A 14,977-nucleotide genomic window follows, 5' to 3' on the forward strand; every position below is an offset into this window, starting at 1 on the left:
CCGATTTGAGGTTTTCAAGGTTTCACACTATAAAACAGTGTTTTTCCCGTTGCAACGCACGGACACTATTGCTAGTATATATATATTTTAAAAAAGAAAACACTGCTTAGCAATTTAAAAAGCGTGCGCGCGAAAAGACCAGTGAAGTGAGTTGGGGAAAGAAATCAGCCTATATATTCCTTACGCGCACCCATCTCCTAGACCCAGGCCCTCACCCATCTGGCCATCTCGATTCTCAATCCCCCGATCGACGCCGCTCACCCTCCAAATACTGCGAGTCTAAACCCAAAACCCTCACCCTCCCTCCCCCTCCCGTTCCGGTCATCGCCGGCCGTCCGACCATCACCCTCCGCCTCCGGAGTCCGGGAGTACCCCAGCGAGACACGCACAGGAGTCACCAGATATGAAAAATATGAGATTAGAAGAGGTTTCCTCATCATTTATTCTTAAGCCATTGGAGATACATCGCCCAAATGATGACTCCACAGTAGTTGAAGTTTTTATGGATGAGGATATGCTGATGCCTGAGGTATGGTCCTGTACCTTCCTGTTTTTCTCATTTTCCTAATTTATTAATGCTATCCTACTAATAAAATTTAGATTAAAGTTACTCCCTCCGTTCCAAAATATAGCTATTTCCATAGTTTTCACGGAGATCAAGGAGAAAGGTAAAACTAGATTACCCTTCATTAGTTGTCCTGGTTGGTGGGAGGCGGGTGGGGGTTGTGGAGATTAGGTGCATTTTGGACATTTCATCACTTCAAACAACCTTGGTACTTCAGAAGGAACTATATTTTAGGGCCCAAAATTGAATGCTTAGAGTAGATATATTTTGGAAAGAGGGGTATTGCTTTCCATAGTTAAAGACATCTGATAACTGTCTACTTTTTATTTGTAGATGAAAAGTTATTTGGAGTTGGTGCCATGTACTGTATACTGTGATGATTCATATGAGTTCATGGTTCCACATACCATGCAGCCTATTATTTCACATAGAGTGCTGCTTCCATTACCTGTTAAAAATCTGAAGTGGTTTGGATTTAACACTAGTTATCAAGAGTTCTTTGAACGCTATCATGCATATAGGACAACACATGTTCCTGGTACAGGTCCAAAACCTGTTCTTCCCACTGCAGCAGCAACTACCCTTGACCCTAGTGCACTCGCAACTGACCCTACTGCAGCAGCAACTACCCTTGTACCTAGTGCAGCAACAACTGACCCTACTGCAGCAACAACTACCCCTGACCCTAGTGCAGCAACAACTGATCCTACCGCAGCAGCAACTACCCCTGTTTACTATGATCAAATCACTGTTCCTATGAAAGTTTTCAGTAGAGGTCTTATTATGTGTGTTAGAGAAAACCACAAATATGGTTGCTTAAGTGATTTTGACGAGACAAATATTTTTCTGAGAAGAGGACATGTCGTCATACTTGGTGTGAAGCTAGTGCCATATTCAGAACATCAAGCTGTGCGGAATTTTCATACAGTTCGAAACATCATTTTGCAAGCAATTCAGGGGATGGTGATTCCTCCAGATGTGCAGTCTGTGTTAGACTTGTTATACAAGGACCCAATTAGTAGCTACATTATCATTGAAAACAATTTTGCTTGGATGGTCCCCTCACGGAGGGATAGCATGATTTCTGAGTTACATGAGAATTTTTCAGAACTTAAACCAGATGTGCAAGTTAGTATGACAAAGGCCTTACCTGAAATGGACAAATGGCTTGCAAAATTTGCAAGTAACCGTTTGTTATTTGCTGTTCAAACTGATGTACTGCCTAGAAAATCAGTTACAAGCCTAGAAGCAGCAGAGAAATACTTTGGAAAAAAGGCTGCGGAAACACAAAGGAGAGCTGCCAAGGAAAATGATCTAATCGATTTGCTGGATGAGCAAAATCCCACTACTGAGCTTCTGTTGTACACTGGTAGAAGATACTTTAAAGGTGTGCGAAACTCGTATATCCACTTATCAAGCACTTCTGTCAAGGTACATATCGCTATACTGAATTTTGTAGAGTTACTTGTGAACATGTCTTTTATTTAGTTATATAACCGTTGTCTCCTGTTTCTTTCAGAACAAAATGGGACCTCTCCCAATACAAACGGTCGATTTGGTGGTGTCCTCCCAATTTGCTGCTGTATGCTCAGCCATCCAAGTAAAAGTCCCAACCGCATTCAAGGGAATCAATGAAGAGTGAAAGATTTAAAGCATTCTTTAGTTCTCCTGAAACCATTGGATTCACAGCCTCTGATGAGAAGAAAATTGAGAATAGGTAATATATCTATCTGTGCACACACTATTTGCTATTCTTGAATTTGTAGTTAAACCTTATATTGGTTAATGAACATGTCTCAGGTGAAGAGATGAGTCATGTCTCAGGAGAAGAGATGAGTCAATATGTGTGGTCTGGATAGAAGTGGATTGACAGGAGATGCTAGTGCTATGCCATTGTTGTGTGGGTAAAGTATGATTTGCTGAGTATCTGAAAAGTAACAAACAAGCCCATTGACGATTTGTTTGAATCTAACTAGTGACTAAGAAAACACATCCAATATGTGGAGATTTCCATTTGAATGCAGACCTCTAGTATATGCAAACGATTAAGAGGTTTCTTTTGGGGTTGTATACGCAGAGGAAGGAAACGGCGAGAAAAATGTTAAACTGGGTTTAGTTGGGAGTAATGAGTAAGAATTGCAGTTGCAGATTTTGTAGGGATGAATATTTCCTATCACTGTATGTTTTACTACCTCCTGACTTATGCTTTTATCCATAACTTCCAGTTTTAGATGCTAAGATGCAAACCATCAAAACCACAAAAGGTTGCGGTATCTCCCATTTTCACAAGGTTACCATCTTGTCTTATTTCCTCGTCGTAAGATCGAGGCAACCAATCAACTCAAAAATCAGCGGAAGACCGGAAGGAAGAAGAGAACAGCGGAATACGGGAGGAGGAAGAATCAGAGGAAGACGAGAGGAAGAAGAAAACAGCGGAAGACGAGAGGAAGAAGAAGCAGGAGGCCAGCAACCTGGTTTTCTGCACCTGCGTATACGTGTGGTGGCAAGCAGCTAGACCCTAGACACTTTGAGCCCTCTCGCAGCAGAAACTCCATCGAGCGCCGAACTCGAGCTCGTCGGCCGGTCGCCGCCACTTGGGCTCACGCTGCTGAAAGATTGGCGGAAGGAATAAGTTCACTTTAGGTCCCTCTATTTGTCGGTCAGTCTGATTTTCATCCCTTGACCGCAAAACCGGGTATGACCCGTCCCCCAACTTACGAAAACCGGGCAAACGAGGTCCCTCGGCAGTATGGAGGGCGGTTTTGGCCGACGTGGCGCCTACGTGGCTCCTTTGACTAGGTCTTCGTCCCACGTGGCATTGACGTGGCGATTACGTGACATTGACGTGGCGCTTTCGTGGCAATTTTATCCGAAAAATAATAAAAACCGTGGGACACATGTCAGCTACAAAAAAAATAATTAAAAAAGGTGGGGCCCATTTGGTCCCACCTGTCAGCCTCCCTCCTCTCTCTCCCTATACTACAAGAAGGCGAGCGGCGGCGGCGCAGAGGGGGTGACGGGCGGCAGGCGGCGGGTGGAGCAGAGGGGCGGCAGGTGGTGGGCGGAGCGACAGCGGGGGGCGGGAGCGGCGGCGGGCAGTGGGCGGAGCGGAGGCGGGCGGCAAGCGGAGCAGAGGGCGGCGGGATCTGCGGCGGGCGGCGGGCGGAGCAGAGGGGCGGCGGACGACGAGCGGAGCGGTGGCAGGCATGCTCACCGGCCGAGGTCGCCGCCCGCCTCGCTCGCTCGTTCTTGACATGAACTCGAGGGGGATCGACGTCGAGGCAGCGGAAGAGGGGCGGAGCAAGCATCCGCGGGTAGTGGTCGGCGAGGATGGGCGGGTAGGATGGCGAGCTCAAGCTCGCCGGCTCCCCTCCCCTCTCCCTCTCCACTCTTGGATCTTCCTTTTCTTCCTCTCGGCTCTCCCTCGTCCTCACGGCGGAACGGCGGCGGTGGCAGGCCGCGAGCAGAGCAGAGGGCGGGCGGCGACCTCGCCAAGGACGCCACGCGCACCTCCGACGCGAGAGGAGCGGCGGCGTGCGCCGGCCGGCGGGAGGGAGGGAGAGGAGCGGCGGTGCATTTGGGTCGGCGACCGGCGGGAGGGCGAGAGAGGAACGGCGGCGCGCGGTTGCCGGCGGGAGAGGGTCGACGGTGAAAGCCGGTCAACGGGTGGGAGGGAGAAAAGCGGCGGCACGCGCCGCGCCGTCGGAGAGGGCGGCCGACAGTCAGCCTCTCCAGTCTCCACCCATGTCGCTCTGTCCACCGTCCTTGTAGGGGAGAGAGAGAAGGGGGGATAGAGAGGAGGGAGCTGACAGGTGGGACCAAATAGGCCCCACCTTTTTTAATTATTTTTTTAGCTGACATATGGGTCCCATAATTTTTATTATTTTTTCGGATAAAATTGCCACGAAAACGCCACGTCAATACCACGTAATCGCCACGTCAATGCCACGTGAGACGAAGACCTAGTCAAATGAGCTACGTAGGCGCCACGTCGGCCAAAACCGCCCTCCATAGTGCCGAGGGACCTCGTTTGCCTGGTTTTCGTAAGTTAGGGGACGGGTTATACCCGGTTTTACGGTTAAGGAACGAAAAATTAGACTGACCGACAAATAGAGGGACCTAAAGCGAACTTATTCCAGCCGCCCATTGCCAACTATATGCACTTTCTGGAGGCCCAATTTGCAGCCTCATCTACAGATGGGCCAAATTTAAACTGAACCATTTTGTAATTGGGCTGGTTAACTCGTTGTCCCTGTGGTAAAGCTGGTCCATTAAGGCTCACTACGATTCAGGCCGCCATTTACGTAAAGTTTTTTGGGCTTTTGTCATCAGCTCCAAGCACTGCTATTGCTCCTGCTAACCGGATGATGAACTTTATCAGTGCTGGAGTGCAGGCACAGACTGAGAGCTGTAGCAGGCAACAACAGGCTGCTGCTGCTAACAATGAGGTCATTGAGCTGCCTGATGAGAGCGACGAGGAGGAAGACGATGACCAAATTGCTGAGAAGAGTGTTCCCGCTGCGGTGTTTGGAGAGCTTGGCAAGAGAACTGCAGAGAACAGGGAGGAGGAAAGCTCTGGTGCCCATGTGAATGAGCAGCTTGGCGCCCTTGAGAGGATCAAGCGAAGGCGTCAATGATCTGCCACTGTCAAGATGCCCACAGAGCTGGTGCCCTTGTAACAACTTGTAAACATGATTTTGAGTGGTGTTTTTGCTCTTGTACAAGAATTTACGAGAGTTATTAATCCGTTATTGATCTGCGACCATTTTTTCGTGTACTAACTATTGGGTACATTCCCCGCTTTTTATTCTCTCTTCTAGGCTAGAAGGCAATCATGCATTATTCAATTCTTTTTCATTTTTGCGAGGAAACATTATTTGGTTTCGAGAGTGTACACTGCTACTGGAGTGTTGAAACCTGAAAAATGGAACTAGGAGACTTCATTTCTGTTACTGTCTCACGTGGTTTAGCCTTTCATTTACAAAGTTATTGGTTGAGCTACGGTTTTATAAACCGAGTAATATAATGATGGTGATATGTAAACAAAACTAGAAATTTCGTTAACTCGGATTATTCGAAGTGAACCAAAATAGTGTATTCCTTTGTTCACAAAATAACCATCACAAAACTGTCCGCAATTTTGAACATATATTTGCAATTTGAGCTCTGAAGGTAATGAATAGTGGAAAGAATGTAGTGAAGAAGGCCAGAATAGAGGAAAGCATGTACAATTTGATCACAAGGTCTCTCATTCGTCGATGGGCCGGAACACCTCGAGCGACTCGTGCGGCAGTTTGTCGCCAATGGTGCTCACCACCTTAGCCGCGCCGACGGCCACCGGAAACGTGAAGCTGCCGGAGCCGGGCTTCTTGCCGCGGTGAGCGCTTGCGGTGGCGGCGGCCGCAACGCCAATGGCACCACCCATCTGGAGCTTAGTAGTAGCCGCCGATGCGGCAGACTAGGCATGGCCGGAGAGCAGCCCGGAGCGGCTGGTCCAGCCCGCCTCCGACGAGCACGCCACGGTGCGCCCGTTCTGGCTAGCCGCGTCCAGCGGCCGGAAAGAGGCGAAGAAGAAGGCGGCGGCAACGAGGACGGCGGCGTTGCCTCCGCCGGCCGCCGAACCCCCCGCGCCACGTGGCTGCTTCGTCCCCACCCGTCGGCCGCCCTGCCGCTTGCCCTGAGAAGAGAGAGAGGATGGGAAATAAGAGAGAGATGATGACATGGCATCTTACATGTGGGGCCCATGCGCTGACTCAGCCGCCACGTCGGATAAAACCGGGGTCAAAACCACCGAAGGACCTCAAGCAAACGGTTTTCTTAGTTGAGGGACGTCCGGTATCTTTTACGGCTAGGGAACGATTTTGTAACTCGACGATAAGTTGAGGGACCTTCGGTGTACTTTTTCCTTGGGGGAAATCCGATCGGATCTGGTGGTCAGGGTCAATGAGCATCAACTTGGTTCTCTCAGTGCTGCCACCTTTTCCCTCTGCTAGATTGGCCTCCAACTGGTCCAAAACAAGCAGGCTAGAGCCAAACCTGGGCCGAGCGATAGAGAAAAGGAGACTAACTATCGCTGCCGTCGGATGAGCAAGGTCCCTCTGACGTAGAATCATCTACGTCAACGGATCTTGTTCCTCTGACTTAAGCTAAAATTACGTGGAGCTTCGCTGGTTCGTTCAATTCGCATCGGACGGAGCCGAGAGACCGTGTTGGCCAAACGGGCTTACTTACGTCTCTTTCTCAGCCACGGCACTCTCGTCTCTCGCCCATGGCCACCGCCTCTGCTCGCGACGCGACTGGATTGCTGCCGTTGGCGATCGAGGCGGGAGAGAAGCCGAGACCCGCCCATGGGGAGAGGCCGACTTGCGATCTCCCTTGAGCTCCTCTTGCCTAATACCCTCCCGTCTCAAAATACTAAGAGTTTTAGAGTTAAGATACGACTATTAAGATTGGTTGATAAGTTGAGTTATTTACTTTGTTTCAACAGTCCTGGTTGACTTCTGAAACTTGCACTATTATATAGTCATAGGATGTGATGACATCTTTCTTAACTTACTGAGAAATAGGGTTGGAGCAGCAAACCAGCAAACATTAATTGAGTAGAATAATATATCTGTTTTTGAGAGAACTGCATATGCATATTGGTTTGCGCTGGTTTTCTGATTATTTGGTAATACCGGATGATCCTTGTTTACTAGTCTACTGCTGTGGATGGTTTTGATATTTGCTTCCTTTGCCAAAGTTCAGCTTATGCTGTTTTCTGTCGAATTTTAGCCTTTTAGGTCTTCTGTAATGTCTTGGAGAACCATTAAGATTTTATGTTGTGTCAAATTTCATGACCTTAATTACTTTTAAGAGCGTGCAGCCGTGCATGGAGCCATGAACTGCAACGTTTCGATATCTTATCAGCTGTCATACGAGTGAAATAACTGTTGCAAATTAAATGTGTTGACTGGCTTCCCTTTTATGATGACCCAGGGACACGCAAAATATTGAGATGGGGGATAAAACAACTGGAACAAGAAGGGCAAGCGAAGCTACTAATAATAGCACTATCTTTTTTTTTTTAAACCCCAACAGAGTGTATTTGTATTAAAGAAGAGGGAAACACTTTACAATAGCCAAAAGGCTAGGAATTACAGTGGGAAAAAAAGGGGAGGGGACAGGGGGCTGCGTCTACTAGAGAAACACGTGGAAAGCAAGAGATTTGCTACAGATTGGTTGATGTGCTACCAAGGTCATCCGGCATTAAAGCTTGCATGCCCTTTGCCCCGCCGGTTCGCTAGAGCCATATTTCCTCAGTCATCCGATCGATAAAGTGGGTGTTGTATGGAGCTGAGCCAACTTTTGTGTTAAGCAGATGTAGATATACATCCTTGGGTCTGTCTATGAGTGAGTTTTTTTTTTTAACTAGGGCCTGTCAGCGAGGAGTGAGGGTCCTGCAGTACTGCTGGTGCAGTACTGCTCACTGACATGTGGGCCCGACAGACCCTCAGGCACACATGTCAGTGAGCAGTACTGTATCAACAGTACTGCAGAGGATCTGGATTGGTCAGCGAGTCAGTGTAAATGTTACTATTGAAGTGTTGAGCATCAGTCACCATGATAATGGATAGTGTAGTATCGCCGGTACTGCATTTCTTCTTCAATTTCAGTTTCTAGAATTATCTGTTGGTTCAGTGAGGGTGTTTTGATTATACTGTTTATCGTGCAATATCTATTTAACAGTGTTACTGTCAGCCGCATGCGTATTACTACAATTTATTGTCTCAAACTCTCAATTTTCAACCGGCCTTCGATAGCCTGTTATAGAACTGTGTTACAAGCTGCATTTTGCTTTGACATTTCATCGTTTATGGAAGGTTTCTATCTCTTCTTTTTTTTTCTCTGAGTTACTGAATGGTTTATTTAGTACCATTCACCTTTGGTTAATTTAGGAGAGCCTAGGGATGGTGCTACCAGTGTGGCAACTAAAATTGTTTTTTTTAACGGAAAAGGCAACTACAATTGTAGTATTGGAGCAATTAGGATTACCACAAATCATCATTAGACATCGATGGTCGATAATGAAAATGCGCTAAGCCGCTAACACATTGCTTGGAGATCCATGTGCAACCTGAGAACATGTGCAGAGGTCCCTGTCTCTGTTTCCTTTGCCATAACAAGTGCTCTACAATTTGGGCATGAAATTGTAGCGTATATTGTCGGGAGCAGACACTCAATGAAATCAGGCCAAAAAAAGAGAACAAAATAGATCATAGACATTTCAACAACGCCAGCATACAAGAAGAAAGAACCCAAAAACAATCATCAACAAATTGATTTTGTAGCACTGCTACAGGCAAGCCTTTAATTATGTCAAGAGAGAACGAGAATAAAAGGGAGATCAGATACACTCCGATGAAGTTCAGAAAAGATGGCTAAAAAGGAGATGATACGTCCACCTCGAATCGGTGTAGCCACCTTTGTATCCAGGTAAAGCCGGGAAGCATACATTGAGTGCTGAATTCATGGTTTGTTGAACACTGATATTTAACACCCACAGTTCTTGGGACTCAGAAAATATTGGATGGATGATACAATACCTCATTAAATGCAAATAACCCAACCAAGCGATGAAAGAGTACTCGGGTGTCTGGTTTAGTAATACGAACATATATAAGCACTAGCTGCGTCAACAAGAAGCAAAACAAAGACCTTCCTCGAAGCACATGCTGTCCCAAAAACCAACGAAAATGTTAATAAGGTCCTGTCTAGTTCCAGGGGTGAAAAGGTTTGACGTGTCACATCGGATATATGAACACACATTTGAAGTATTAAACATAGACTAATAACAAAACAAATTATAGATTCCGCCTATAAACTACGAGACGAATTTATTAAACCTAATTAATCCGTTATTAGCAAATATTTACTGTAGCACCACATTGTTAAATCATGGCACAATTAGGCTTAAAAGATTCGTCTCGCAATTTACACGCAATCTGTGTAATTAGTTTTTTTCTATATTTAATACTCTATGCATGTGTTCAAACATTCTATATGACATGGTGAAAAGATTTTCTTGGGAACTAAAAAGGGCCTAAGTCGGGCTATTTTTCATTTTTCATTTGTTAATAAGTCAGGTTGTTTTTCATCTTTCTTATCATGCTTAGCACTAACATTGATTAGAGGTAGCAACACAACCATCGATTATCAACACATCCAATACTCGTAGCAGTAAGTTTTAGGGCACCTAGATGGCCAGTAGCCTTCAAGATAAAGAAAGGCTTGATTGCAATGAAAAGGATAAAAAAATATTTCTATATCTTTTGTTCGGCAATATTACTGTGCAAGAAAAACATCCTATGAAATGTTGAAACTGTGAGCGACGAACAGATGTGCATTAAGGTACATGGCATTTATATTTGCAGCTAAAAGGATTCTTAAGGAACATATTCTGAAATAAAGGTGCCAATGGGACTTACTTATGTGGAATAATTTCCCACTTATATGGACAAAAGAGCGAATGCAAAGGGAGAGAACCCATGGTAAGAACAGGAAATCTTGAAGGCATGTTCCCATTGGCTGCAGATTGTAACCTCTGGCTTCATAGTTAGCAATGTTTCCTCTGGAGCCTCCAATGGTGAAGTGTTCTCTATTCGATAGGTTCTCAGGTGACAGGTCTACATGTGCCTTAGTTGGAAAAAAATCGAGGTTCTTGTAACGAATCACACTGCCGCTGTCTAGCGAGAAACTTAAAGAACAGAAGAGTCCATCCTCCAAGGAAAAGAAGCATGACCCTGCATCAACTTCATATTCCATGTATTTCACCGAGAGCACAGTGATGGATAAGCAAGGATCATGTTCCTTGTCAAAAGTTGTGACATTGATACGATAAGCATTGATAGGCCCATTGTCCTTTGATAAGCCAAGGAACACAGAGCCATGTGGAACGACGCATCCGGTGAAAGGTAGCCTCTTGTCGTCAACCTTGTGCCACTTGATTGAGTTGGTGTCAAATGCATATGTGCTCCATGGCTGATTGAATGATACCAATATGTAGGCATCGACCACCACATAGGACATGGCGATTACAACCGGCAACAATGTGTAATCTACCGGACGAAGATTCCAAGGAAAACAAGGTGGATGCGACAGCTTAATCCAAGAGCATCCCTCCATGTGGTAGCCGCGGCGGCCAGCAGCAGCGGCGACGACCTTATATTGGGAGAGATCAAGTAGCTCGAACCATGGTGGGAAATCGGGGTCTGCAATCCAGGAGGGGGACTTGGACATGGCATAAACCTTATCGCCCACTGCCATCAGGGCAGGGCACCATTTTACGGAGTTGAGAGCCGGACCATGGACGACCTTCTCCGTCCTCGTGTCGAAGATGATGGTCTTGCCGGGATCGCCCCCGACGCCAACGATCCACACGCGGTGGATCGACGACATGGAGGTGAAGCTCTTACCGCTGGCAGCGGTGGGCAGGCGGGTGATCTGGCGCAGGCGCTTCCGCTTCGCCTGCGGTGGAGATGAAGTGGCGGTGGCGGCGACACCCACATTGTATACGGAGTAGGGCTTGGGATACCTGGACCAATCCCAGTGGCACGCCACAAGGTAGATAGACCGACCACGTCCTTCATCCAACTCATCGCCGATGATCCCCGGCTGGTTGAGATCCTCTGTTGTTTCTTGCATCGGCTGATCGCAATCCGCTTGATCCTCGTCCGAATCACCGCCGACGATCCCCAGATGCCCCGACTCAAACTGATCAACGTCTTCCGTTTCTTCCAGCTCTGGTTCTGTAATGGATAGCTTGGGCTTGTCACAGGAAGCCTTGCCCCTTGCTCCATGACGGTATCTCGTCTTCCTCTTTACGCTGCCCATCGCTGGTCTCTGCTGCCGCCGAGAGGCCGCAGGAGGAAGAGATGGTGGCGGCGGCTGTGGGCCTGCGGCTGCTTAGGAGTTAGGGTAGAGTAGGCCCACCAAACACCGAAAAGAAAAAAAGCCCAGCCAAAACAAAAACCGAGAATGCTACCTAGCGATCGATCGCTGGGGATCGCTCGGGGCGATTAGATTTCTGATTCCCTCCCTCCACATGATTTCCTTTTTTGGCACCACATTGCTTTCCTATTTTAGTAAATTTATACACCTAAAGTTTGTACACCTCAAATTTACACATCTCCACAATTTTTTTAAAAAAAACAAAAAGTTAGAAAAATTTATGTATAGAAATACTATATATAAAAAATTTGAATTCAAATTTGAATCGGGTATGTAAACTTTTAACTTATAAACTTTGGGTCTATAAACTTTAGGTGTATAAACTTTAGATGTATAGAAATACTATATATAGAAAATATTTGAATTCAAATTCAAATTTGAATCGGATATAATTCAAATTCAAATTTGAAACGGGTCTATAAACTTTAGGTCTATAAACTTTAGGTGTATAAACTTTAGATGCATAAAAATACTATATATATATATATAATATTGAATTCAAATTCAAATTTGAATCGGATATAATTCAAATTAAAATTTGAAACGGGTATGTAAACTTTGGGTCTATAAACTTTAGGTGTATAAACTTTAGATGTATAGAAATACTATATATAAAAAATATTTGAATTCAAATTTAAATTTGAATCGGATATATAAACTTTTGACTTATAAACTTTTAGTCTCTAAACTTTATATGTGTAAACTTGAGGTGTATAAACTTTAGATGCATAAATTTATTAAAATAGGAAAGTAATACGGTGCCAAAAAAGAAAACCAGGTGGAGAGAGGGAGGGGGAGGTGGGGAGCGAATCTGATCGCTACCCCATCCCCACTGCGATTGATCTCCCATTAGGCGTACCCCACAAAAACGGCTGGCCTGGTCTGATTATACTTCTGTTTCTCAGCCATCTCACAACTGTGAGTTCATAATTTTTTCATATTTTGACATTAATAACACAAGAACACACGGTCATAGTGGATATACACGGAACTTCTCTATATACTTCCGTCTTCATAAAAGAAAAGAGCGAAGCGACTCTAATCACGGCTTAATTGGTAGCAATACGGATGGATGTAGCTCCTGAATATGCAATGATTCCTATGTTTGACTTCTTCAGTGTTCGTATGGTTTCACACTGAAGAATTAACAAACTTGTATGATAACCAGAAGGTTGTAGTGATAAATTTCTATAGAAAGTACGTACTCCCTCCATTCCAAAATATAAGGCACAACCACCATTAACTAAAAGATCAAGAAATAATTAATATCTCATCGTTGTCATAAATCATCCCAATTAATATAATACATGCAATCAATAGAATTAAAGATCTTGTGAGTATAGGATTTTTTTTAACGACTCACACAAGATGGTGCGAAGTTCTATTGATAGAGCAGGAAAAAATTACAAGATTAAAACCCTGGAGGGTCGTAACCAGAAAAAAAAGGAAAAAAATATACCACCACCCACACACCGATAGCACTAACACACAAGACCGGGAGAAGGCTAACACCGGACCGGCCGCCGCTAAGCGTGACCGACCGCCGCTAGACCGACAAAGGAACACATACGAGATCGCCCAAAAGAACACCCTCACAACTAATGCAAAGCCAACTCCTAGAGCGTGCTTGCTCCAATCGATCGAGAGGCTTCGGCTAGGGGATGCAAAAACGGCGTCTTCAAGAAGAGAAGCGACGGAAAACCGCCGCCGCCGTCCGTCGGGGCTCAAAGGAGCCAAGACTGGGCTTTCGCCAGGGTGGGATGAGACAACACAACACCCTCAGGAGTGGGAATTAACCATCATTGTCGGTCCGGCCAAGGCCGGACTATATTTTCACCCGCTGCTCACCACTTGTGAATCCACGGCTGACGTACCGATGCTCCACCACCACTCAACCTCTGCCAACATGTGGGACCACTGCATCGGCGCCCCCCGCCGGCCAGCCTTCGTGCGCCGAAGACCGCGCCACATCCACCGGCAAATCTCCTCGCACCGAGGTTGCCTCCTCCACCGCTGGCCGCGCCTCTCGCGCCATGCCGGCCTTCAACACCGGACGTGCCTCGCGCCAATCTGGCCTCCCTCCATCAGCCACGCCTCTCGCGCCAAGCCGGCCTCCATCTCTGCCGCCCGCGTCTCTCGCGTCGAGCCGGCCTCCGCTGCCATCGGCTGCGCCTCTCTGGGCCAAGCCGGTCTCCGACCCGTCCTCCAAACGCTGCCGCGCTGGCCAGATGCACCCGTCTGCCACACCCTCGACTAGTCGTCCGAGGCCGCCATTGCCTCCTTCCGCCGCCGCTACCGCCGTCCTTTCCAACCATCATCACCCGTTTGCAGTCATCAACACCACGTTCACACCCCCCTGGACTCCTCCTACTTCTCCGTCGCCCAACGCCTTCCCTGCCACCGCATCCGCCACCACCGCCGTCGCCGCAGCCAGACACCGCCGTCACCACCGCAAGCACTGCCTCGCCAGCCGCCACCACAGCAATCATCCGGCTGCCGCCAACGCACCGCCTCCGCAGTCACCATAGCAGTCGCCACCTCGCCACCAGCCAGCCGCCGCTGTTGGCAGCCGCAGTCACCACCGACCGCCGCCGCCAACTCCCACGCCGTCGCGTCGTCCACCGCCGCCACCTTCATTCCTCATCGCCGGCTGCCGATCCCCCAGACTCGGCCGGCCACGACATGGATCTAGGCACCGCCACCGTCGCTCCGAGCGGCGTCCCCAGCTGCCAACTCCCGCGCCGCCGTGTCGTCCATCGCCGCCACCTTCATTCCCCGCCACCGCCTGCCGCTCCCCCAGATCCGGCCGGTCACTGCACGGATCTGGGCACCGCCGCCACCGCTCCGAGCGGCGTCCCCAGCCACCGAGCGCGAAGTGAAGGTGAGACGAGGCCTCGCTGCCACCGTCCTTGCGAGCGCACGGCTTTGCCGGCGCCCACTCAGGCGGCGGCGAGGCGGGGAAGGAGGTGTTGAAGAGGAAGAAGGCGGCGGCGGCAGCGGAGTCGCCTCCCGAGTCGCCCGGGGAGGATGACGCGAGAGGAGAGAGAGTCGCAAAGACGTGTTGTTTTATGTTTGAAAAATCTAATATAGGATTTAAAATAATAATAATTTAAGGGAGAATGTGCTAATTAATTACATGCATGCACGCCTTATATTATGAAACCACTTTAAAAAGTAAAAAGTAAAAAAGTAGTTGTGTCCTATTTTTGAAAAGGAGAGAGTACTCGTACATATTCGAAGACGCGCATTTACACTACTACATATTCACTTTTGTGTATGTTGAAACTTGGACTTGAGGAGTCAAGCCACTGCTCTCTCTTGGCCAATTCGCTGAACTTTCATAGTTACTCCTGCCCCATTTTCATCTCTTTAAAACATAAATAGAGACGACCAGCCAGTTGACGCCTCACGCGTGCACTATAA

At 47.4% G+C, this 14,977-nt stretch overlaps 1 protein-coding gene and 1 pseudogene across 1 annotated transcript; one reads left to right on the plus strand and one right to left on the minus strand.

Moving 5' to 3' along the window:
* Positions 1-278: 278 nt before the first annotated feature.
* On the plus strand, positions 279-2,670 carry LOC127758000 (uncharacterized). Its single transcript, XM_052283597.1, has 4 exons — positions 279-529; positions 899-1,996; positions 2,085-2,282; positions 2,366-2,670. Exons 1-3 carry the CDS (start codon positions 404-406, stop codon positions 2,205-2,207), a joined length of 1,347 nt encoding a protein of 448 aa, XP_052139557.1. The 5' UTR covers positions 279-403; the 3' UTR covers positions 2,208-2,282; positions 2,366-2,670.
* A 7,383-nt stretch (positions 2,671-10,053) lies between these two features.
* Positions 10,054-11,248, minus strand: LOC127756785 (uncharacterized; annotated as a pseudogene).
* Positions 11,249-14,977: the final 3,729 nt, after the last annotated feature.

The sequence above is a fragment of the Oryza glaberrima genome, chromosome 12 (assembly GCF_000147395.1).
Source record: "Oryza glaberrima chromosome 12, OglaRS2, whole genome shotgun sequence".
Taxonomy (NCBI): domain Eukaryota; kingdom Viridiplantae; phylum Streptophyta; class Magnoliopsida; order Poales; family Poaceae; genus Oryza; species Oryza glaberrima.